Here is a 26953-nt window from a genome sequence, read left to right as displayed (position 1 = left end):
AAGTTCTAGGGTACATGTGCATAACGTGCAGGTTTGTTACATATGTATACATGTGCCATGTTGGTGTGCTGCACCCATCAACTCGTCAGCACCCATCAATTCATCATTTATATCAGGTATAACTCCCCAATGCAATCCCTCCCCCCTCCCCCCTCCCCATGATAGGCCCCAGTGTGTGATGTTCCCCTTCCTGAGTCCAAGTGAGCTCATTGTTCAGTTCCCACCTATGAGTGAGAACATGCGGTGTTTGGTTTTCTAACAGAAATTTCTAAACCGGGAAACAAAATTTTTTTTGACTTAGAAACTTGAAAGGGGATCTGCCAAATAAGTGGTATTGTTTAAGGGTAATTTGTGATATTTTTATTTTATCTTGTGTACATTTTTATTTTTCCGTGTGTTTGTTATTATAATACTAGCTAATGTGTATTGTTTTTTGTGAGACATTGTTTTAAGCCCTTTATATTTATTCACTTAATCACTAAAACAACTCTATGATATAGATACCATTATTATGCTCAGATAAGAAACTGAGGCTTAGTGTTAAATAACTTGCCCTGGATCTCAGAGTTAGAGGCAAAGCTAGAATTTGAGTATACGCATGCTAAAGTTTGTGCTCTTGAGTACTCAGTACTAAGCTGCCACATAATAGATACCTGTTACTGTTTGTAGCCTGGATATGTAGGTCACTGTTTATGGCTTGGATGTAAAGATAAAGAAAACACAAGAATGTTTTATAACTAGAATAGCATGGGAAAGGAGAACTGTTAATATTTGGAGGAGGCATTTTTCAGAATCTATTTATTTTTTGTATTTATTTTTTGAATACTAGGTAATTAAAATGCAGGAAAATTTAAAATATTATTCTTTTTTGTAAATTAGAAGTAATTTTTCTCCCACCAGCTTTTGAATTCCTTGAGGACAGAGTTTAGGTCTTTGGTTTTATATCCCTGGCACCTGAATAGCTACTCAGTAGTAGTTAGATACCTGTTATATTGAAATTGTCTTGAAACTTTGTCATTTTAAAATTGAGACACAAGAGGGTGCTATTTACTATGACACTTCTAGGTCTTAGCTCTTTTTATCTTTCTCCTTGTGAAATAATAATGCAACAGCAATTTTGTTTGTTTCCCCCTAATTTCTTCACTTCAGATTGTGGTTTATTTGTTTTTTGTTGGCCTTGTCCATGTAACAGATCATCAGTGTGTGTGGACCTTAGGGCTCTAGATTTCTAATTATATCGAATAATTTTTGCTAAATCAAAAGAAAATTAATAGAAAGTCTTTTGAAGAAGGTTTTTGATTTTTTAAAACTGAACATAGTATCTGAGTGCTTTAAATTTTAAGATTTTTTTCATAAATTAAGAACATGCAGTTATAAAAAATGACATTTTGCTGCAGGGTATACTTTTTTTATAGTATTCACATTTTTTTACACTTGGTATTGTTCTGGATTAAATGTGGACAGCATTTTTCCTTTCTAAGTTAACAAATCACAGTGTCTTGGTGGTTGTGGCATGTAGTTATCGTCGTTTTATATCAGTATTTATCAGCAGAATTACAATTTTCTATTTCTATTTTAATTTTATAATTATCACGTAATTTGAACAGCCAGATAAATAATTCTGGCTGCCATTTATTAAATGGGTCTTTGGAACTATGCTGGGCCCTCTGTCTAAATTGTTTAACTCAATTTTTATGATAATCCAGAGAAGTAGGTACTTTTGTCTCTATCTGATAGTTCTGAGATTTAAAGGAGTTAAATGATACTTAAGGCCACAGAGCAGGGATTTGAAGCCACGTATGTCTTCCTGGTTTCAAAGCATGTATCTTCAGCACGGTACTGTACTTCCTGTATAGGCAGCCCATATTTTTTACCACTCCCTAGTTTACCAGAGGCACACTTAATGCTATCACACACTTTTGTTTTCTTTTTTGCCCAATATAATCTGCACATTTAGTAGGTTCTGCTGATCTTTCATAAATACATGTAAGTGAAGGGGAACTATTTAGACAGCATTTTTACCAGGATGCTCTTCTAACAGTTAAAAAAGGATGACTGCAACATATAGGTAATCAGTGGAACTAGAAAAATTAAGAAAGAAAAAATAAAGGCATACTGGAAATTGTATTCTGATTAGTAAATCTAATAATGATTTAAAATCGAGTAAGACCACTCCACATCATACACAAAAATCAATTTCAGATAAATTTGGTCCAAACTTGAAGAGTAAAATAATAACGCTTTTGTTTTCTTCTGAGTGAATCTCTTTCCTGACCTTGCTCTAGGCCAAGATTCCTTAAAGTGGACATAAAACAATATTAACTATAAAGAAAAAAACTGAAAAATTGGATTTTATTGGAATGGAAAATTTCTGCTCTTGGAATGAAAAGGCAAGCCACAGAACTGGCAAAGATATTTGTAATACATACGACAAAAGACTGTAGCTAGAATATATAAAGAATTCCTATACATCAATAAGAAAATACAGACCACTTTAATCCCAGCTACTCAGGTGTCTGAGATAGAAAGATTGCTTGAGCCCAGGAGTTTGAGACCAGCCTGGGCAACATAGTGCGACCATATTTAAGAAAAAATAATGATAAAAAGACCAATAGAAAATGAGCAGAAATCTTGAACAGCCATGATGAAAATGGATATCTAAATGGGTAAGACAGATGAAATGGTACATGGTCTTATATCAGAGAAGTACAAATTAATATCATCATATACCACCACACACCCTTGAGTATAGTTAAAGTTAAAAGATGGGTAACATAAGGTGGTGACAAGGCTATAGAACTGCAGAAACTCTCATATACTGCTGTTTAAAGTCTAAGTGCATAATTGTTTTGAAAGTCTATTTGGCACTATATACTAAAGCTTAACCTACACGACTCTTTGACCTAGCAGTTCTATTCCAAGTATACAGTCAGTAGATATGTGTGTGTGTGTGTGTATATATATATATATATATGTTCACCAAAAGATGTGTAAGAAATGTTCCTAACAGTACTAATTGTAATGGCACCATACTGGAAACAACCCAAATTTATATCACTAGTAGAATGGACACATTGTGATATTCTAATTCAATGGCATACTCTACAACTAAGAATGATTAGCTGTTGTACTATGTAATAACCTGAATAAATCTCACAAAGATAACAATGAAGAAGCCCCTCACAAAAGAGCATATATCCTATGATCTCATTTTAATATGGTTCAGACATAGATAAAATGTATTCATAGTGTTAGAAAGTAGGGTATTGGTTCCCTTTGATGGTTGATAGTGACTGATGGACTCTGAGAAGGCTTCTAGAATGCTGTTAAAACATGATTTGAGTGTTGATTATACAGAAAATTTATGTTATATGTTACGATTTTTGTACTTTTCTATGTGTAAGTTACACTTAAGTAAAAATTTAAGCAGCGGGTAGAACTTCAATGGCTTTATTTTCCATAACTTTTAACTATGATTTTCTAAATAAGTATTCAAATGATTTCTAAGTTAAAGACTATTTTCAAAGTAAATATTTTCTTCTTTCGCAATGGAAATGTCACCAGTAACTTGAGTTGTTTCCGGAGCCCTGGTATCATCCCAGGCTGTCTAGTTTCTTTAAGCAGATGTGCCTATTAATAGGGGTCTAAAGCAAAACAGTAAGAAAAAGAACTTTCTCAACTATTTCATTAGGGCTACCCTGGTAACAGCGAGAATTTTCCTCTTTTCACTCCTATTATTACTTGCTCCAAAAAGTTAATATTGGTTCATTGCTTACTCTGTGTTCAAGCAGCATTACCCCATTCAGTCCTCATAACAGGAGTCCATTGTATCAAAGAGGAAAAATGTATCTGAATTAGTTAGGATGAATAAAGTCATTTCAGGTACCATGTCACCAAGGCCTTGAGGAGAAATAAATAAAGTTGGGAGTTTAGGTGGATACTAAATGATACTAATTTTTTACCTACCAAAAAGTTAAACTAAAATCTCACTTGTGGCTGACCTGTTGTAAAAGGAAAACACAAGATGGTTTTTCGCCTCTATCCCCACAGTCACTCAGTACAATACGTCTGACACCAGATGTGTGGGAGTTTGTTCCCCACACACCAAGCAGTTCTCCTGCTAGGTGTCCTATAATTCAGTGCTGACAGTGTCTGCATGGGGTTAGTATCAGATCCCATGACACAGTCCCACAAGGCTGCCCCCAGTTCAGATGCCAGTTGCAAGTAGTAGGTTGTGACCTGTACTTCTGATTGAGTGATGGTAAGTTGGGATTCTTGTGAACCCCCTCCTCAGTTCGATTAATTTCCCAGAGCACTTTACAGAACTCAGGGAAACACATTTACCCACTTATTATAAATTATAAAGAATATTACAAAGGATACAGATGGATGGGACCCTCATGGAGAACCTCTGCTAGGGCAGTGTGGAAGGGAAATGTGGGGTCAGAGCCCCCACGCAGAGTCCGTACTGGGGCACTGCCTCGTGGAGCTGTGAGAAGAGGGCCATCATCCTCCAGACCCCAGAATGATAGATCCACTGACAGCTTGCACTGTGTGCCTGGAAAAGCCATAGACGCTCAACACCAGCCTGTGAAAGCAGCCAGGAGGGAGGCTGTACCCTGCAAAGCCACAGGGTTGGAGCTGCCCAAGGCCGTGGGAGCCCATCTCTTGCGTCAGTGTGACCTGGGTGTGAGATACGGAGTCAAATGAGATCGTTTTGGAGCTTTAAGATTTGACTCCCCCACTGGATTTCAGACTTGCATGCACCCTAATAATTCAACCAAAAAATGGGCAAAAGATATGAATAGACATTTCTCAAAAGAAGACATACAAATGCCAAACAGGCACGTGAAAATGTGCTCAACATCATTGATCATCAGAGAAATGTAAATCAAAACTGCAGTAAAATAATCATCTCATCCCAGTTAAAATGTCTTATATGCAAAGTCAGGCAATAATAAATGCTGGCAAGGTTGTGGAGAAAAGGGAACCCTTGTACACTTGGTGAGAACGTAAATTAGCACAACCACCATGGGGAGCAGTTTGGAGGTTCCTCAAAAAACTAAAAATAGAGCTACCATAGGATCCAGCTCACTCAAAAGAAAAGAAATCAGTATATCAAAGAGATGTCTGCACTCCCATATTTGTTGCAGCTCTGTGTATTTTGGAAGCAACCTAAGTGTTCATCAGCAGATGAATACACATGGAGTACTAGCAAAAAGAATGATATTGTCATTTGCAATAACATGGATGGATAGAACTGGAGATCATTATGTTAAGTGAAAGAAGCCAGACACAGAAAGACAAGTATCGTATGTTCTTACTTAATTTTAGGATCTAAAAATCAAAACAATTGAAGTCATGGACAGAGAGAGTAGAAGGATGGTTACTAGAGACTTGGAAGGGTAGTGGGGGGTTGGAGAAAGTTGGAGATGATTAATGGATACAAAAAAATAGAATGAATAAGACCTACTATTTGATAGCTCAATATGGTGATTATAGCCAATGATCATTGAATTGTACATACAAAAATAAGTAAAAATGTATAATTGGATTGTTTGTAGCACAAAGGATAAATGCTTGAGGGAATGGATACCCCATTTTCCTTGAAGTGATTATTGTGCATTGCATGCCTGTATCAAAACATCTCATGTACCCCACAGATATATATACCTACTGTGTACCCACAGAAATTAAAATAAATTATAGCTAGACAAAATTAACTGTATATATTAACTATAATAATTTTGTTGTCACCTCCTTGTGGTGAGGTCAAGTGTTTTGAGTATCTGCTTAAATTGCTATGTCCTGCTAAATGCTATGTCCCCATGAGCAAAAAGTAATCTCTCCTGGTTCTTAGGTATTTTTCATCAAGTTTACTCAATATCATAATCCTTGAATAACACCATGGTAACTCCCATACCAAGTGCCACTAGTGATGGTAGAAGTGCCCCCAAGAAGCAGAGAATGTCATGACATTACCAGCAAAAGTTGAATCACTTGGTATGTACCTTAAATTGAGATCTGCAGCTGTGGTTGCTTTCCATTTCAAGATAAGTGGATCCAGCATACAGACTGTTGAACAGCAAGAAAAGGAAATTTTTGGGAAATTTCATGAACTTGTACCCCAGCAGGCATGAAAACGTTATTTCACATATTTTGTGAAATATGAAATATGTGTTAATTAACTGTGTCATTGGTAAGGCTTCCATCAACAGTAAACTTTTAGTAGATTTGGGGAAGTCAAAGTTATGCATGGATTTTCAGCTGCCTGGAAGGTTGGAGTCCCAAACTCTATGTTGTTCAAGGATGAACTGTAGTTACATGTCCACTTAACCATCTAACATTGATGCCAGGAAGGAACCTTGGATTGTGGATGTGTAGAAAGGTGCCCTACGTAGGAGCAACTATAGCAAGAAGCCTCTTGTTTACATTTTACTCCTTTCCCCATAGGATCACCTGTGAATAGTGGGATGACTATTCATTTCAATAAACTAGGGATAGTCCTGGTTTATAGCTGTTGTTCCAGGCTGTTATTACATTATAACAATATTGCATCCTATTATATAATTTAGTATTAATAGCTGTTTCTTTTTACTTTTAATGCTACCCCATTTGGGATGATAAATTGGTCACTTTATTTGAAATTACCACTGAAAGGGGTGGTGAGAATCGAAATGGGAATAGAATAGTTGGTGACAACTATGCAGTGTGGAATTTAAGAGACTGATTTTTGAAGGTTTGCATCAGGAATCATCAAGACCATCTCAATCATTTACTAGGATGCACTGGACTCAGAAGTTGCTATATTCATGCTATAGTTTATTATAGTGAAAGGATACAGAGTAAAGTCAGCAAAGGCACATGGGATGAAGTCTGGAAGACTCCAATTGCAAGCTGTCAGGTGTTCCTTTCTACTGGAGTTACACAGGACATGTTTAATTTCCCCCAAAATATGTGATAAGGTGTACAGAGTATTCCCAACCAGGGAAGTTTACCCTGGGGGTCAGTCACATAGATATGTCATGCCTGCATGACTGACCTTGGCTACTTAACCTTCAGATCCTCAGAGAAAAAACTTATATTCACTGTAAATCAACATTATTAACACAAAGTACCTGCTCATACTGGTACAGCATGGCCCAAGACCTCCAGCACACGAAAACACTCTAATCGGACAGCTTTCTGAAAGGTCGGAGCTTAGTTCTCAGGAGCTGGCCAAGGGCTAGTCCTGAAAACAGTCCATTTATGGGAATGTGCAGAGTTTGAACAATGCAAGCTTGCTGAGGTGACTCTTTTCCACACGAGGTCATACAAGTTACTCATTTTAGAGTTTCTACCCAGGTAAGTCTGATTCCAAAGTCTGTGCTTTTTCCATAAGTAGTTTTTAGTGGTCTTTTATACTGATTTGATAATTAAAAGTTACTGGCTACATTAGATATAGTAGGGAGTTGGACTGTGCCTCGCCTCTCTTGATAGATATTTCCTAATGAGCTTTCTTCCCCTACTCATGTCAAAATAAGGAGACTTAGTTGAGTATTTTTAAGTGATTTTGTAAGAAATGGTGCTAAGACTTTCCAGTTTTAGTGGTTTTCAAAAAAAGTTTACTTTGTTTTCTATATTTACGTATGGAAAAGTAGTTTATCTGTAGTTAAACTTGGTATTTTTAGGACTCTATTCTTTTTTTACTTTTTTTGCATTTAATACAATTTTTAGTTTGAAAAAGATAAATGTTTAATACAAAATTTTAGTTCATAATTAAGAATTGCCTTCCTTATAGATAACAGATTTGAATGAATTTAAACAGTTCTCAAAACCGTTTTTCTTTTTCCATAGGTATTTGTGGAAACATTAGACAAATGTTTTGAAAATGTCTGTGAACTGGATTTGATTTTCCATGTAGACAAGGTACTATTTCTATTGTCACATCTAAGCTTTTTTAAAAAAACATTAACTTATAATTGTCATAGCAAAAGTGGCTTTAATGAATAATTCTATTTTTTTCTTTTATTTTATTCTTTTATTTATTCAGTTCATAAATTGTTTTTACTGTGAGCCAGGCTTTGTGCTTGGTGGAGAAGATTCAGATCCTTCCTTAGAGGAGTTCGCATCTAAGGGCGGAAACAGTGGCATTAACAAATAATAATAGTATGTACAGGATGTTAATGGGGACACAGCTGAACCACTTACCTCTCCCTAGGAGACTGTGAAGGGGGGAAATTACATTTAAACTGGATTTTTAAGGGATTAGTAGATATTTCATACATAGAAAAGGAGAGGATGGTCCTACTGGCAGAGATACAACATATAGGCCTTTTTGTGAGGAGGGACTGATATTGATCAACAGGCCTAATTTAAAAGAACCATTAATGCCATGACTTTGAACTTTATTGTGAGGTAATTTAATGTTTTTAAATAGGTTTTTACTGGCATTATTATTGCTTTATTTGTATATTTTTTTGATAGAATGATTTTTTCTTGTGTTATGGAGATTGGATTGATAGGTGGAGAAATTAAACACAGGGAAGTCAATTAAGAGTTTACTGCAGTAGTCCAGAAAGAAATGACTGAGACACTACCATGAGGTTTGAAAGAAGGTAAAACACTAAGAGGAGGTTTGGGAGAAGGTAGAAGTGATAGGATTTGCTGGCTTATTGAAAGCTGGAGGTGAGAGAAAGAATGACAGATTTCTACCAGTATTGGTAGATATTTGTGATACGGAACTTAGGAGGAAGAGATTCCACTTGCACTATGTGCAGATTTTATTCTGTATTAAGTTTGTATAATCTAAGAAATTCTTTATGAGTGATTCAACTACTGAATAAGGTAGTCCGAAAATTTTAGCAAAAAAAAAAAATGCAGTGTGATTTTTAAAAATTGGCTTTATTGAGGCATAATTTACAGGTGTTAAAAGTCAACAAGTTTAAGCTTACAAAACTAAGATTTGACAAGTGTGTATAGTACATGTAACCAGCATCACAATCAAAGTACAAGGAATGAATTTCATTATTTGCGAATGTCAAAAAAATACTTTTCTCTTTAGCCAATATTCTAGATCATATCTCTCATTTACCAAGTGATTTGATTTTATAAATTAATTCACTTTGGACAGAGTACTTAAACATGATATGTTTATGAGTCTGTTTTTAGTGTTCTGCTGTTTTTCTCTAATTACTATGTCTAATGCTTTTTCACACTTACAAAGACTCTTGTTATTTTTAGTCATTAGGGTTCACAATATTCAAAATTATGTTTTGAAGACCAGGTGCAGGTGCTCATGTCTGTAATCCCAGTACTTTGGGAGGCTGAGGCCAGAGGATTGCTTAAGCCCAGGAGTTTAAGGCCATCCTGGGCAAAATGGCAAAACCCAGTCTCTACAAAAAATACAAAAATTAGCCAGGTGTGGTGTTACACGACTGTAGTCCTAGCTGGTTGGGAGGCTAAGGAGGGAGGATCACCTGAGCCCGGGGAGGTTGAGGCTGCAGTGAGCCATGATTGTGCCACTGAACTTCAGCCTGGGTGACAGAGTGAGACCCTGTCTCAAAAAAGAAAAAAATTTATGTTTTGGTACATAGTTAAAATTTTTAGAAAGCTGTGTTTTAAAATGACTGCTGAGAGGTCATCATTAGCTTATATAAATACATTTGCCATCTTTTAAGAAAATTGAGGACTCTGTTGTGAAATGTGGTGGTAAGAGTAAGGTTCTTGTATTTTTTTACTAGAGAAAGAGAATAAAAATTTTGAAGAAAATTAAGCTGTACTCATCTGCAACTTCCATACATGATACAAAATGTTTTTAAAACTTTTATTTCTCATTAGTATGCATTCATTTTAGAAAAATCAAACAATACAGATGAGAAAAATATGTGAAAATCATCCCTATCCCAGAGATTGCCTAGTGTTAACATTTTAGAATATATATAATTCCTGATTTTACATCTTTAAAACAAATAATCTTTAAACAAATACGTCTTTAAAACAATAAAGATGGAATCATACAATATGTATTTTGTGTAGCCTGTTCATTTTACACAACACTATATCACTATTTTAGAACCTGCCAAAATTAACTGTCTCTCTTTTCTCTGGGCTAAGATCTTGTTTTATTTTTTCAAGGCAAGGAGACAAAAGTTTTAGGATACCAAGAGTCAGAGATCAAATAAGTATTTCCTTTCTATTCTCCAAGACACTGCTAACTTTGCTTTCAGCCCTTTGATGAAAATTATTTTCAACTTAAAAAATATATATTTATTTTTAAATTTCAACTTTTAAGGCGCTCTGGACTTTCCAGCAGTAGGAATCTTCTGACTGACTCAGCTCACATTTTCTCTTTTTTTTGAGACGGAGTATCTCTCTGCCGCCCAGGCTGGAGTGCAGTGGCGCGATCTCAGCTCACTGCAAGCTCTGCCTCCCAGGTTCACGCCATTCTCCTGCCTCAGCCTCCCGAGTAGCTGGGACTACAGGCACCCACCACCACACCTGGCTAATTTTTTTGTATTTTTTTAGTAGAGATGGGATTTCACAGTGTTAGTCAGGATGGTCTTGATTTCCTGACCTCGTGATCCACCCGTCTCGGCCTCCCAAAGTGCTGGGATTACAGGCGTGAGCCACCGCGCCCGGTCACGGCTCACATTTTCTTAAAGGCAAGACAGAGAGGTTTGCACACAACCCTCAGACTGCTTCTGGGTCACAACTGAGTGGATGAAAAGAGAACGTTATAGAGAATACCCCTTTTGTTATCAGTCAGGATGAGTTAATGTTTGCTGCAGTAGCAAACATGACAATGTTAACCCCTTGAAACAAAAAAGGGTTATTTCCTATTCACGCAGTATTTTTATCGTATTCCACATGCCGTCATTTTGGGATCCAGTGGTAACAGAGCTGCCACTATCCAGAACATTGTTAGTTTCTATGTCAGAGAGAAAAAAAGTTTTCATTGGGTAAATTTATCTACTTTTCAAGGTATCACAGATGATAATTGTACCAAATATTTTGCCACTACAAACATGCATCATTAACTTCCTAGCCTCAAATATAACAGTTTCCATGTAGCCAGCCGTCCAACCTGTAAACCACTGTCACACATTTTCTTTTATTGTGGTTGTTACCAGTTTCTTTTTATAAATCTTTACATGCTAATAGCTGTATCAATCACATAGGCTAGTGTGGTCACCCTGAAGCAGTGGGACAGACCCGCCCCTACTCACAGTTGGCTTGGATGTAGAGACTACAATGTCACAGGTGCCCTAAGAGGTTTGGAAAAGGTTTATTACTCACATAATGAGGCTTTCTGGAGAAAGCAGAGAACAACACCGGGCTTGGGTTTTCTGGTGGTTTGGTGGTGGGAGTGGGGTGAGGAGTTGTGCATGTGGGCCAGGTCTTAGCTAGTCTGAACTTCCCACTAGTGTAAAGGAAGGAGCACCCAGACCTTCTTAACAGCTTGCCCAGATACGAAGCGGAAGAGGAATGGGAACTAGTAGAACTTGAAGGCTGTGAGCAGAGAAACATCAAAAATGGAGTCAGACCCTTTATCACGTGCAGCTAAGTTATGCTGTGTATTACCCCTAAAATCCTAAAATATGAATAATTCAGTTTGTTTCTTACTTAGACTACATGTTTATTATGGAGTTGCTGGGAGGAGCTGCTGAGTTATCTGCCCATTTCCTGTATAGTGTGAGTTCAATTGGGTGGCCCCGTGTTGCCCGTATTGGAACAAAGCATCCAAATCCAAGGCAAAATGAGACAGCTAAAGATTCTGTGCAGGGCTTGATTTGGAGGATGTATGACTTTGATAATGACGGCTATTAATATACTCTGTTCTCCTCTCTGCATTCCCCCACTTGCCTCCACAAGTGATTAGTGTAGAGATCTGATTGGAGGCCCAAGTGTCTTTCCTACCCTTGAGGCTGAGAAAATGAAGACTTAAGAGCAGAGTGTTTTCCTCCAACCTGGTCCCTCTTGAGGATTTTGATAGCCTGGTCTTTAACCACAGGCACAGAATGAGAGACTCCTTTTACTTTCACCAAATAAAGGAGCTAGTCATTAATAACATCTTGGAGGCCAGCCCTGAGCACAGTAAGCCAATAGGAAAAAAAGCACTGCCATCTGAACAAGAGAGATGGACACATTGAACAATCAGAAATTACGCTCCATGGAAAAGAACTACTGGAGAAGATAGAGTAACCGTTGAAATTTTATTATTTTAAAATTTATTTATTTTGGTATGACTGGGGTCTTGCTGTGTTGCCCAGGCTGGTCTTGAACTCCTGGCCTCAAGTGATCCTCCTGCCTTGGCCTCCCAAAGCATTGGGATTGCAGGTGTGAGCCACTACCTGGCCTCACTTGAAATTTTAAAATGATTTAAAAAGTACTTAAGATTTGGAAAAGTCTTCTTGAGCTTGAAAAGACTTTTTCAGACTGAAAAGTTTTAAAGACGGTAGTCACAATTGAGGCTTGAATTAAAGGTAGAAGATCAAGTGTAGGAAATAATCTCAAAGCATAAGACTGAAAGATAGAAAATATGAAGAAGATAAGAGACTTTGAAGGATGCATTTAACATGTATTATACAAGTACTTGGAGGGTCATATCCAATTGAGAGAAAAAAGAATGAGGAATAATTAAAGTATTTTAGTAGGAAAACAAGGTCTCAGTGATCTAGAAAGACTTGATATTTGTTTTATAAATAATAATAAAGTCATTTAAGAGGGAGAGATATTTATTAATGGGAAGTATAAGCACAGTAGAGTCTTATATTTAAAAGGAAGAGAATAGTGTAATAAAATTAGATCAAACTAACAAATATTGGGAGAAAAGAGAAAGTATAATTAAAGGTAGAAATAATATTCAATACACTAAAAGTACACATTGAATGAAATAATTCATTGAAGACAAAGATGGATTTAAATAAAAGGCACAGTTTATATAGGAAAGGCCAGATAAATTCTAGAGTGTTTTTTTTTTTTTTTAATTTACCAATTTTCATAACTGGTTGCTTTTCTAATATCTACCAAAAAAGATCATTTAAGTTTTTTAGTATCCTATGACATAAAAATTTTAATGTATTTGATTTAAGTCAATTGCAGACATTATTTTCTTTTATGTTCAAGTTGCCCATCTTGCTAGGAGCCCTGATTCCTTTGTGCTGGAGATAGTTTATAGTAACCACAGTCTAGAGGTGCTCGTAATTATGAAGCTGCTCATTGTTTCTTGGCCTTTTCAATGAACAGAGCATCTTATATATTTTCTGCTCCAGCCCTTAAGTCAGCCATTTCTCCAAGGAATCCTGGCTTCTTTCAGTGGAGAATGATGTTTAGAAATGACAATTTGGGCACTGTGTGTGCTCATTGTTGCTGGGGTGACATGAGTCCTGGTTCTTAGTGAACTGAACTGGGAAATAGATGTGTGTATACACACACAGCTGTTTCTAGATCTTGATATGTATATTAAAAATCATTGACCACTTCTTAATACCTCAGAATCTAGTACAATACTATAGAATTTCTTCTGGCTTTCTCATTTTCCATATTTGCAACTTGCTTCTCTGACAGATATCAGTGAGAGATCTCATTATACAAATATATGTCTAATAATTAATGTTGATTCACTGTTTTAAATTTTTGTATTTTCGTTTGCTCTTACCAATACAGTTTCATTTGTCACCAGTCTCTTTTATGGTTTTCCTAACTTAATTTCTCATTCTTTCCTGACTCTAACTTTCAATTCTTTATTTTCTTGCAGAACTGCAAAAATTAACGTATATAATATGTTCTCATTTGTGTAAATTAGATATGCGTATACACATGTATAACAAGTATGTGCACAGCAAGTTTTCTAGGATACCTAAGATATAGCTGACTGATTAGCTTTGGATAAAGGGACCTAATAACGGATGCAGACTGTGGTAGAGACTATTGTTGTTCATACGTAAGTTTCTGTATGAACTTTTAGTCATTTGCCTATATTCTACTTTTTTTTTTAAGTTACGGTAGTTTTCAAAACACTGTGATGTCTGGTTTGGTTTGGTTGGCTAGGAAAAGTAATTTATATAAATTTGTCTTCAAAATTTGTGCATGAGGTGTCCATATTTCCAAAATGAAAAATAGTAAATAATGATTTTTTTTTTTTTTTTTTTTTGAGACAGGGTGTCACTCTGTTGCCCAGGCTAGAGTGCAGTACTGTGATTTTGGCTCATTGCACCCTTCGCTTCCCAGGCTCAGGCAGTCCTCCTGGGTCAGCCTTCCGAGTAACTGGAAGTACAGACGTGAGGCACTATGCCTGGTTAATTTTCTGCATTTTTTGTAAAGACAGGGTTTTACCATATTGCCAGTGATCTGTCCACCTCATCCTCCCAAAGTGTTGGGATTACAGGTGTGAGCCACCATACCTAGCCTCCAGGGATATTTTTAAAATTATGAATAAATTTGCATGAAATCTTACAAAGAAATTTAAATCAAATTATATATATTTAACTCCTAAAAAGAATTTGTTGGAAAAAACCTTATAATACTTAGTAGTTCTGTGCTAAGCACTTACATGAATTATTTATGTAATTGTTATGATAATTCTATGAGGTGCCTATATTATTTCTGTCTCTGTTTTGTAAATAAGGTAACAGACTCAGAGCTGAAGTAACTGCTCAAGGGCTACAAGTAGTAAGTGGTAGAGTCAGTATTCATGCTTATCTAATTTTGGAGTCTCCATTTCTAACCTTACCACATTATTTTAAAATATATATATAGCAGAGTAGATTCTTCTGTGAAATGTAATTCAGCCCTGAATTGTTGATTTTTTTGATCCAATAATACCTTATGAAAAGACATGAAGTTATATTTTTACTCCCCAACAGAAGACACCATTTTTAGTCATTATAAGATGTATTTATGAGAAGAAATCTGAGTATTACATGTGTAGAGGATTTGGGGGTAAAAGCACTATTAAAGTACCCACAATTTTAAAAATTTTACCTTTTTCCAATCTAGAACCTGTTAGAAGTACTGTACTACATTGCTTCATTAAGTACAATGAGTGTAAAATAACAACCTAATTATTGTTGGCTAAGAATCTGGCATAAAAGACCCTTATAAATCATATTTTAGTATTAAATTTGACATAATAATAATAAGAACGGTAGTTAATATTTACTGGTCATTTACTTTGTTTTGAGTACTGCGTTGGATTACCTTATTCCTTTCAACAGTCCTATGAAGCTACTATTATTGTTTTTGTTTTATAGCCTATTAAGCTCATTAATTTAATATTTTATAGCCTATTAACTTAAGGGGATTATATAACTGCCTAGGACTTCACAGTAGTGATGAAAGTGGATTATGAGCCTTTACTCCAAGTTGTTTTTACCGCTCATACATTTAATATAGACGAAGTGGTGTTTGAAACAAAAAGTGAATCATGAAACTTCTTTTTAGTCAGTTTTCTTTATGGGTATATGTTCTTTTATTTCCTTTAGGTTCACAATATTCTTGCAGAAATGGTGATGGGGGGAATGGTATTGGAGACAAACATGAATGAGATTGTTACACAAATTGATGCACAAAATAAGCTGGAAAAATCTGAGGTAAGAATGGAAAATGCTGTAGTTAAGAAAGGTTCTAAGCATGATGACAGATTACGCATGATTTGTAGCTTTCACTGTTTGTCCTTCAGTATCACACTTTAGGTTCAGCCGTTATGCTTATTCAGTTTTTAAAAAATTGAATATACACATATTAGTATGCTAAAGGTTCTGTGACTATTATCTGCCAAACAGCTTTGTGTATTCTTCTTTAGCCACGGTCATAGCTGCCTTGGGTAATAAGCACATTTCCAAATCTTATTGCTTAAAAGAATTATCTGAATAATGGGATCTAATATTTGCTTTGTAAAACATTAGTCAGTAATTATCAAGGAAGTCTTAGAACTAATATTTTAAAGATATATAAATTTTGTGTTACAAAACTACTTCTGGAAAGGGCAAGGACAGGAAATGGAATTCTTATAAGGAAGTAAGTAATGTTTCAAGTTATAAATAAATGCCTAGCATGTTTGAGTTCACATTCAAAAAAGAAATTCAATACCTTAATCTTTTAATTCTAGATCTTTCCCTAAGATTTAACTGACAAGTTAGTTAAGTCACATATTTTAGACATTGGTACATATATATCCATGGTTTTTATTGCATTCTATAGGATTGGTTTGTTATACTTAGCTAACTTTCTGCTGTTACATTCAACCTTAGATTGGATAAATGAGGAACAACCAGCACTTTAGCATTGTATAAAACCCTACTTCAGAATTTTAGTGACTCTTCCCTCAAGCACTAGTCTGAATATCAGTAGCAGGTGCTGTAGCTGAGCCGCCTGGGTTCACATTATTTGGGTTGTTTATTACCCTAGCAGAGGTTTAGAAAGATCAATAGTTTTATCACTTGAGGTCAGGAGTTCGAGACTGGCCTGGCCAACATGGTGAAACCCTGTCTTTACCAAAAAAAAAAAAAAAATTAGCTGGGCATGTAGAGCGCACCTGTAATCCCAGCTACTCGGGAGGCTGAGGCACAAGAATCACTTGAACCCCGGAAATGGAGGTTGCAGTGAGCCAAGATCACATCACTGCACTCCTGGGCGACAGAGTGAAACTTCATCTCAAAAAAAAAAAAATCAATAATTTTTTGATATCTCATTCACCACCCAGCTGGTTTGAGGATACTACATTTGGTATTTGCAGTCATAACTCAGATTGGAAAAAACAAACTTTATTTATAATTATTAGTGTTAAGCTCAGATGTTCTGTTGATTTAAAGTAAATATTACTATGAAAACATCAAGGTATTAAAAATACACTGGCATTAATTTACAACAGGTGAGTTCTGAAAAATTTATCTTGTTGACGTTTTAAAGGATCAGTTTAACTCAATTCTGTGCCCATTTTAATTGAAGAAAACGCAGAATGAAGAATAAATTTGAAATCTAGAAACAGTTGAAGCTTTCTTATAAAAACATTTTCCAATATTCTTTTTTAAATTTAAAATAGTCTTGCATTTTTCTCTCAATTTCCCATTCCTGTTGGTTTCCCAAAGGAGAAGTTTATAATGGTGATTTAGAGCTAAGATTCTCTTAAGTAACTATATATTTTGTTCGTCCTATAGCCGATTTCTAAAATATTGGCTTTTGAAAGTGGAAAACATAAATTAGGTTAATAGAGAAAATTTTGTTTTAGGACAAGGAAAAAGACTCATAATTTAATTTAGTATAACTGACTTGCAATATATTATTTAGTAAAGAAAAGATTACTGTAAACCCTGAGCTATTACTTTTAAAGTTTTAAAAGAACTTAAAATATGTGTCATTTGTTAAACATTGCTTTGCAAAACTGTATGGTTATAGATTTTAAATGGCAAGGGACAAACAGTGATGCAGTCCTTTAATAACTGGTATAATGAATGAGTATCTAGTAATTTGTGAATTCTGTATAATCATCTATAAAAAATATGACCAGCTGTCTGGAATTTTCACCTTTCCAGGTACTTAACTCCTTTTCATTGGTGGTGGTCCTTCTTTTTCTTCTGCTACTTAACACATTTATGCCTAGTGTTCCATTATTGGAATGCTAAGCTTGTGGGAGTTGTTTGTATCCTACTGTTCAAGGTCATCCCCAAGGTCTGATTTTTCACAAAAAAAAGTTTGCAACCTCCGACATAAATGGGTTAATGTGCTATATTGACGAAAGCCATGAAGGACCTATAATTATTGCATAATGGGTATTTGCTTTTTGATCGTTGAATAAAACTTCATTAATGAGGCAATTTTTCTTATCTATAAAGAGCAGTAAAGTGTAATTTACATTTCAGTGGAAATAGTTATAAGAATACTGTAACTTAAAATCCATTCAGAGAAATAATGCTATTTAAAATAGTTTAGAATACTGGTGATTACTTCTATTTTTCATTCCCTGATCATCTTGCATCATACATAATTGTTATCTGGTACCAAATTAGTTTCTCTTTTTTTGTCTTTTACAAGAAAGTATGTTTTAAGTTTGATTGGAGATAAACCACAAAATTATATATTTTCTATACATGTAATGTCTGCTAATATTTTAGTTATGAAATCGGATTTCAAATCAAAGTGAGGCCATTTAGTCCTGATCATCTTTTTAAAACAGCACTGAAAAGTATGATGACTAATTTTTCAGTAGTTTTCATATATTTTAAGTATGTTTGAACGACATCTAGCTTTATTCCAGAAACACTGAAATGTCAAAAGCTTTCATATGTTTCATGTCCATGTTACTTCAATTGGTTAAATTTACCAGAGATATTACTCTGCAGAATAATCCAAAATTACTTGAAAGCAAAGTATAAACTTTTACTAATCTTCTTACTAAATTTCAGTTAAAATTTTTTATATAAGCACAAACTTAAAGACTTGTTTGGCTGGGCGCAGTGGCTTACACCTGTAATCCCAGCACTTTGGGAGGCCAAAGCAGGCAGATCACCTGAGGTCAGGAGTTTGAGACCAGCCTGGCAAACATGGTGAAACCCCGTCTCTACTAAAAATACAAAAAAAAAAAAAAAAAAAAAATTATCCGGGCATGGTGGTACTTGCCTGTAATCCCAGTTGCTCTGGAGCCTGAGACACAAGAATCGCCCGAATCTGGGAGGCGGAGGTTGCCGTGAGCCGAGATTGCACTGCTGCACTCCAGCCTGGGTGACAGAGTAAGACTCCATCCCAAAAATAAACAAAAAAAAGACTCGTTTAAAATCGAGAATGTCATGATTGATGAAAAGAACTGGTTATCAATATTTTACATCATTTAAGTAATATTTTAGGAACATCATTTATCTTTAAAAATCATTCTGGGTATAATTAAAACACAGCTTTTTAAACATAACATGCATTTATCTAGGGGGCTTTGTCAGAAATCAAAGCTTTTATTATGTTGGTCTAAAGTTAGTACATTTCTGGTAATGGAAAGAAATGAATCAGTTTAATTCCCAATACCTAGACAGGTAGAGCAAAGCTCTCCCAGATCCTGAAAGAGAGAAGCAAAGATATACTCTGAATGTATTTCCATCTATTCTGTTTTGATAGAAAAATGGTTTACTGTAACATTGGAATATTGGGAGAGGAGGGTTTAAGCTGGGAGGTTGATGGGATTCGGGGGAAGCATAAGAGGCACTCAGGAACCTGCCTAAGAATGAAAGGACTCCCTGGGGGTGGAGGTAGAGGGGTGGGGTTGGGGAGATCTGTTAGCTTTTATGTATTTCATGTTATTCTTAAGATGGATAAATGGGTCTGAATTTAGTCACTACTTTTTGAAAGTCAGTCCTCTTTTTTTTTCCGAACATCCTGATCTTTCTAGCTCTTTCCATTCTTCTCTCTTACAGACCTTTATCTTTCAGTCTCCCAGACAGGACAGGTAGACAAGGTATTGCTGACTTTCAGAAATATGTGCTATAACAAAGGGAAAGCAAAATGATGTCAAAGGCAATTAATTATTTAGGCCAGACTCAAAAATTCTTTGTGTTAATGAACCCATATAGTCCCTGTAGCCTATTTTCCATTCTAGTTTCTCCTTGTAGTTTCTTCATCTTTTATTGGACTTAGTGTATTTTACTAGTATATCATTGATGTCATGTTTGTTCTGTTTTGTCTGCCTGCATTGTAAAAGGAAAGTTTAAATTTTTTTTAAACATTGTCATCTAACTGACAAATTGCATTTGCAGAAATGACAATTTACTTTGTGTATAAAAATGTAAAATTTATTTTGAGCATCATATAGCAGAACCAATCTTAATTTAACTCTCACAGATTTGTTTTTTTCCCATCTCTAAATTAGGATTCTAACATAAAATTGCCTGCTGGGTTTTGGAAGCTGTGAATTTAAAAACCAAAAGCTGAACCTTCAGAGTTTTGCATACAAAATGGGAAGCAGTGAAGGCTTAGAATAGTGACTGTTAAATAGTACTTTTTCCCCTCAAATGGTTTTCAGTTCCAAAGTCTTAACAGAATTGCTTTTACAGTTTTGACCTGCAGGTGCATATTAACAGTGGCCAACAGAAAATAAGATCAGAAACCTTATAAAACTTGACTGTATTTCAAACTTGAATGCTCGAAAAATGGAATTAAATATATTGACCAAAATACAATGAGTTTTCATTGTAGCAGACCTTCTGACATCCAAACATGTCATAATCAGAATCAGTAAAAATACATTAATGTTTTAGTTAGTATTGATTAAAAAACCCTGAATATTTTTGCAAAGCATATTGGCAAATATTGGAAATGTTTTTAATAGACCTCTAGTTTTACAAAACTAATTTTTCTTCTGATATTTCCTGTATATTTTTTCACATCATAAATTAACTGTGTGAATCACTTTTTTAAGAGTTCCATGTATGTGGTGATGAGCAACTCTTTTGTGTAAAACTATGTAAGAAAAAGAAATGTTTATAAGGTCTCTGATTGAAAATTTCAAAATGAAAGTAATTTATTGAGTCCTATGGAGAAAAAAATACGTAAACTTATGAAGTTAGAGTATGCACCTTACTAATTAGAAAAACATCACTGAGAATTGATGATTGTGGTGATATCACAAAGCATTGCCTTTTAGCCACTAAATTTTTACTTACTCTCTGGCTGTGTTTGAGAAGTAGTAACGTACAGGTGGCTTTATAGTGTCTTATTTTGAGGTTGTGGGCTATATCCCAAAACTGGGGTACCATTTTTGGTCCCTCTATCCATGTTATTTTGTCCCTCATATAGAGAATACATAGCAGTCTCATTCTCACCAGTAGGCAAAATTATTGCCAGTTTCTGTGTTACAGTATATAATTTATGTTAAACTGCTATTTTCCAGCAAAGAACCACTAATCCCCTGGGTCCATTAACTTTCATTACTAGAACTGTTAATTGGCCTTTTTTTAAAAAAAAACAAAAAATCAAGTTTCTGTTTTCAAAGAGTAGAGACTGAGAAAAGTGGCTCGGTATTTTAATACCGATGTTAGATGGTCAGCTCATGAGTTGGTTCTGCCTCTCTACCTTGACATACACATTTGTCTTGTACTTGTAAAAAATTATGGTGAGAATCCTTGAGGTCACATGTAATGGTCAAAACTATTAATAATAAATCCATGAAAGTCATTAGTCTGCTCTCTTTTTTTCATGTAGGCAAATCCTACGTTTGATGTTAAAGCTATAATTGAAGATAATCCATACAAAATGACTAATAATTTGGAAGGTTTTTTAAATTTTTGAACATTCTAATTTTGTTAAAACTGTAAAACACCATAGTTATTACTCACTAGAGAATTGTCATGAGCATATCTAAATGTTTATAATTGCAATATTAAAGCACTGCCATTAAAGCAAAGAACAGGCCTATTATATATCCCCAGATTAAAAGTTATTCTACCTCATGTTGAAAAATCTTTTAAACTGTTGACATTGTCTTTTTTGCTCAAAAACATGCTTTCAAAATCTGCCATTATTTTGTTAATGATTTTGAGTCTGAAACCATTTAATATTGTGTTTATTAATGTTGGTGTTCTTTCACTTTGCTGTTAGGTCAAAATTATGAATGTGCATATAGCAACTTCCAGCAGGAAGGGTGGGTAAAGGTTTTAATATGTACAGATTGTTCCAACTACCATCTTATTATGCTGTATTTCAAACTTGAAAAAAAAAAGACATTTTAAGATGGTAGGATGACATTTTATGACATAAATAACAAGATTATTACTTTCCTTTTCCCTTCAAGAAAGTCGATTGTTTATTGCATGAAGAAAAGGGAGCTTTCAGGGTCTTTGAAATATATTTTAGTAATGCTGCTTTTTCAGTTTTGCTTGCACATATTTTGTTTATTTTTGGGTCTGGCAATTTAAAAACAAAATCAAAAACAAATCATATCCATCCATTACTATCTTTGTGATTCAAGTGCTTGAAATTTCCAAGAGTATGTCTGTATAAGTCTCTATCTGTTTGGCCTCATTTTGGTATATTTGCAGACTTCATTTTGTTTTCTTTCTCTTAATTCTGTTAATTTATTTAATCTCATGGGAGAGAAAACATGATCATTCTTTTATATACTGTACTTCATTCTTTCATCCAGTTCATATTCTTAACTGCTTTGGATTCATGTATTTGTTTTTATTGGTGTAGTCGCTGCAGTTTTACCTGCCATGGTGGTGCTCAAGTATAACATAGATGGAAACAAGTTATTTCTCTAGTAGAATTTCATTCTTTTTATTTCTGCTGTGTGTCAACTATATAATCTTAAATCTTTAAGAACTATGTTGTACTGTCAGAAATATCTTATTTTACGTTTAAAAATGTATTTACAGTAATCCCCCCTTATCTGTGTTGGAGACATTCCAAAACACCCAGTGGATGCCTGAAACTGTAGATACTACTGAACCTTATACATGCTGTGTTTTTTCCTATACATACATACATATATACATGCGATAAAATTTAATTTTTAAAATAGGCACAGTAAGAGATTAACAACTAATAATAAAAGAGAACAGTTATAAGAGTATAATGTAATAAAAGTCATGTGAGGCCAGGTGCACTGGGCTCACGCCTATAATACCAACACTTTAAGGGGCCAAGGCAGGAGATTTACTTGAGGCCAGGAGTTTGAGCCAGTCTGGGCAACACAGTGAGACCCCGTCTCTACAAAAAGATATGTATATTTTTTACATTAGCTAGGCAGGGTGGGGCACACTTATAGTTCTAACTATTCAGGAGACAGGTGGGAAGATCACTTGAGCCCAGGAGTTCAAGGCTGCAGTGAGCCATGATTGCATCACTCACTCCACCTTGGGTGACAGAGTCAGACCCTGTCTCTAAAAAAAAAAAAAAGAAAAGAAAAAGTTATGTGAGTAAGTCCTCTCTCTATCACAATATTGTACTGTACACACCTATTTTCAGACCACAGTTAACCACGGGTAAATGAAACCATGGAAAGGGAAATTGCAGGTAAGCGGGGACTACTGTACTGCTAACAAGTCAGGTAAACTTAATTTCTGTAAGTTTTAGCATTGAAAAGTTCAGTGTTAACGTAAAAGTTACTTTGTTGCTTTGAATGTATCTTACTAGAAAAAAATATCTTAACCAAGATGAAAATTATTTCATACCTTTGTGTCAGCAAACTGATCCCCTAATGGAAAATTACTTTATGTTTTAATAAAAATGTTTTCAGGCATCACTTTCATGAATGTCTGAAAATGAAATTTGTTTTATAGCCATTCTGGTGTTGACTGAGTGACATAAAGTCTTTTTTTGCCCTAAATTTTCATATATAAACATTGCTAGCTGGTTTAAACATCTACTTATTGATCGATTGTCATTATCATATTTTCTTCACATTTTATATTTTGCATAGTAATGATTTCTTTTTAAAATGTTAGTTTAATTAAAACTTAAAGTACATATTACAATTTTAAAATTTCCTACCATTTAAATTCATGGCATACTACACAAAAGTATTGAACATGCTTGAGAAATAATTTGATTCTCCTAATTCATTTGCGTGTTCTGAATAGTTCCCATCTTTTGCATGTCTATGGCTTGCTGCTTATGTTTAGAAGAATTGTAGTTTGTTGTACTTAGAAACTTCTTTTGATTTTACATATTAAGCACAAATATGCTATTTAAATCAATTGCTGTATTGACTTTATGTATTCTCGTTAGCAGCCAACAGTCGACACCATCTTTGGTCACAAAGATACAAGTCAGTCTAATGAAATTTAACAGGATGCGTTTTTTAATTTTTTTAATTTTTTTTTTTTTTTTTTTTGCTTTAGCTGTTCATGGTACAGGATATTATGGAAAAGAGAGCTTCATGTACATTTAATACTGAAAAAATTATGTTTACTATTTATAAGTGTAAACCATAGTGTCCAGTAAAATACACAGATACACAGAATTTCTCTTGCAATAGTAAAATCCCTTAATAATTAATGCCTTTTAAAATATTTATACTCAAATATTTTGTCAATATTTTTCTATAGTCAATTCATCATTTGTCTTCTTTATGGAAATTCCAAAGTAAAAACAGTGGCAAATTGGTCTTTTAACTAGAAAAATTACAAAATCCTCCTGTCTAAAAAATGATACTACCTCCAGGACGTCTGCAGTTTTGTAAATTTTTCTTCCTTAGTAGTCAACATACTTCCTGGTAAAACAAAGCCAAAAGATGGTAAACCTCTTTTAATTAGATTCTTCTTTGATCCCAACCCACTCTCAATTTTGGTAGCTAGACCTTTAACTTGGAATGGAATCAAATTAAAGACCCTTTCAAATATGATACATGCTGCCTTAATTATTATTTAGTTGTATCTCCAACATCTTTGGGGGAGCAGGAAGGAAGGGGGGATAACAAAAACTTCATTGCTTCAGGTAGGTATAAGTATAGAGGTCAATCACATTTTTAGTTGTACATCTCAAAAATAACTAACATCCATTAAATTATAAAAATTCTCCAGCCCTATTCAGTATTTAGTTGGGTATGGAGTTATTCATTTGTATGACCCTTATTGCCTGTGTAGAATATACTTATTATTAATACTATTCTACTAATTTTTCTATTATTTCCAATTCTGAATTGATAATCCATGGCTTTTATTTCATTGCTTAACAATGTTTGTATCCTTTATTTAGCAAATAGTTTACACTGGCCTATTTTGTATCAGTCAAGATTTTTCTCAGGTAACAGCTTTATTATTATTTTTATTTTAATTAACAAAGGTAGGATTACATAAGAAAAGAAAACTAAAATTATGAAAAGGGACCTTAAAGCTAGTGTTTCTAATTTGATGGACATTGCCTTGTATATAATCTAATCAAAGTGGAAGATTCGTTTTTGTTGTCTATTTTTGTACAAAATGATGCCACTGAACTCACATGTCTTTGTTGACTTTGCTTTATTATATAGCCTGAATAAAAATTAATGAAATGTAACTGGTATATAAATTAAACCTTAAATATGAAGGCTGTTAATGTAGGTGAGAAAAATGATATATATACATTTTTCTTTTATTTGTAAGGATATTTTCTTTTAAAATTATTTCACAAATTATAAATGTTCCTACTAATAGGAAAGCCAAGTATTATGCACTAATGGTACTTACTGGAAATTTTAGAATTCATTTATTTATATTTACTACCTCTTGCTTTTATGCTCTTCTTTCTCTAAATTTGTGAACTGTAAGCTGAATATATGTTGCTCAATCTATGCTATATGACAAAATATTTTTAATCATTATATTTTTACTAATGCATCAAAGGGTTGGAATGATCCTCTTCTTGTAGTTTCATCTTTAAGCAGAACTATATTCTTTGGATTGAGGCTTTACTTAAAAGCCTATTTTTTGAATGTTCTAGAACTTTCTTAGAAAAGTTTAAAAGAGCCCCCACAATTTAAAAAACTAATTTTATTGTTTTAAAATGTTTTAAGGGTTTATCCCTAAGAAAAGAAATTAAACAAGCACGATCTATTACTTACAATTTTTATTTCACAGCACATATTGATAATAAATGCGATTTTAAAAGCAAAAGAAAATCTATCATGATCATTGCAAGAGATATTTAATAAGGAAACTAATGTAAATCATGCTTCATGCTATATGTCAGTTAAATCAAGATACAAGTGAAGATTTAGGTCTTATTGTGTGAATATTGTGTGGTAGTGCACATTAATTTGTATTTAAATCTTTACATTGTTACCATTGCATGTGTTCACTGTATTTTTTAATGTGTCACTGTTTTCTCTTTATAGATTAGTATTTCAAAGTAACCATTCCATACCAATTCAAACTACCATCTGGTCCCTAAGCTTGTTATATGAAAATCTTTTATCGTTGTCTTCCATTGTAAGTGTTTTATGATGAGCTACACCTGAGTTGTACATTTTCTTTTTCTTTTATTTGCTTCTGTATACAGGCTGGCCTAGCGGGAGCTCCAGCCCGTGCTGTGTCAGCTGTAAAGAATATGAATCTTCCTGAGATCCCAAGAAATATTAACATTGGTGACATCAGTATAAAAGTGCCAAACCTGCCCTCTTTTAAATAAAAATGTAAAAAGGCCACTCCCAGGTAAAATCCCGGGGGAAGAGTCATCTAAGTTTACCATGCAGTTGTTTACCAAAAATAGAGGAGGAGAGTCTTAACTTTTGCTCTTGGATTTAAGTCAAGGTACTGTATAGAAGTTGTGTAAAATCAGTATGAAAGTTCAATGTTGCTTTTCTTGCTCAGTGATTTTAAAGAAATTGAGTAGTTCCTATGTGATTTTTTTTTTTTCTTTTCTAAACTGCATTCCTGTGCCCACCCACGGCATGCCTCTATGTATTAGCTACTACAGTGTTTTAAAAAGGATTTCAGATATTTCTTTAATTATGTACAACCTAAAATGTTGGTGTTTTGTATGGATCACAAGTGCAGCATTCCTTAATTCCTTCTGCTATTTGTCACACAATTGTTATTTAAAGAAACAAGTATGTATTGCATGAAAACATTATGACTTTTTTCTCTTAGTTTAAATAAACTCCAAGGTAACTGGACTTCTAAAGCACCTTTCTGTTTTTGCCTGATATCTACTTTAGCAATAATTTTTTTTACAACTCTCTGACTCAACAAAGTAAATAAAAGTATATTTTATCACTATTAAGCAGCTGTTAATGTCGATTTATTTTATACTTATGTTTTTAATATTCAGAAACTCAGTAAATTATTCTGAAAATTATTTCACAAACCAGGAGCAGTCTGTCTTATGCATATTGTGCAAGATGAGATCTGGAGTGGGAGGCGACAGTCTTTCTAAAATGTATATTGAGAAAATGTAAAATCTTTTTTATACAAATAGCTTTAAGCCTTGCCTCTTGTTCCTTCTTGTCCAGGTGGTAAAAAATACTTTCAGGCCGGGCGCGGTGGCTCAAGCCTGTAATCCCAGCACTTTGGGA

General features: G+C 34.4%; 1 protein-coding gene across 2 annotated transcripts in view; it reads left to right on the top strand.

Moving 5' to 3' along the window:
• The window catches only part of AP3S1 (adaptor related protein complex 3 subunit sigma 1), a 72426-nt gene extending 45765 nt beyond the window's left edge, over nt 1-26661 (top strand). Inside the window, exons 4-6 of one of the 2 annotated variants that reach the window (XM_023197507.3) lie at nt 7837-7908; nt 15465-15572; nt 25939-26661. In XM_023197507.3, the coding sequence (XP_023053275.2) occupies nt 7837-7908; nt 15465-15572; nt 25939-26067 (309 nt within the window). In that variant the 3' untranslated portion in view covers nt 26068-26661. Of the gene's footprint in view, nt 1-7836; nt 7909-15464; nt 15573-24657; nt 24751-25938 lie in introns of those variants that run through there. The other variant, XM_023197516.3, reaches the window with a different exon arrangement.
• The last annotated feature ends 292 nt before the right edge of the window (nt 26662-26953 follow it).

Source organism: Piliocolobus tephrosceles, chromosome 4 (assembly GCF_002776525.5).
Source record: "Piliocolobus tephrosceles isolate RC106 chromosome 4, ASM277652v3, whole genome shotgun sequence".
In the NCBI taxonomy this organism is placed as follows: Eukaryota; Metazoa; Chordata; class Mammalia; order Primates; family Cercopithecidae; genus Piliocolobus; species Piliocolobus tephrosceles.
The sequence above is the reverse complement of the archived record's forward strand: the minus strand, read 5'-3'. Positions and strand labels throughout refer to the sequence as shown.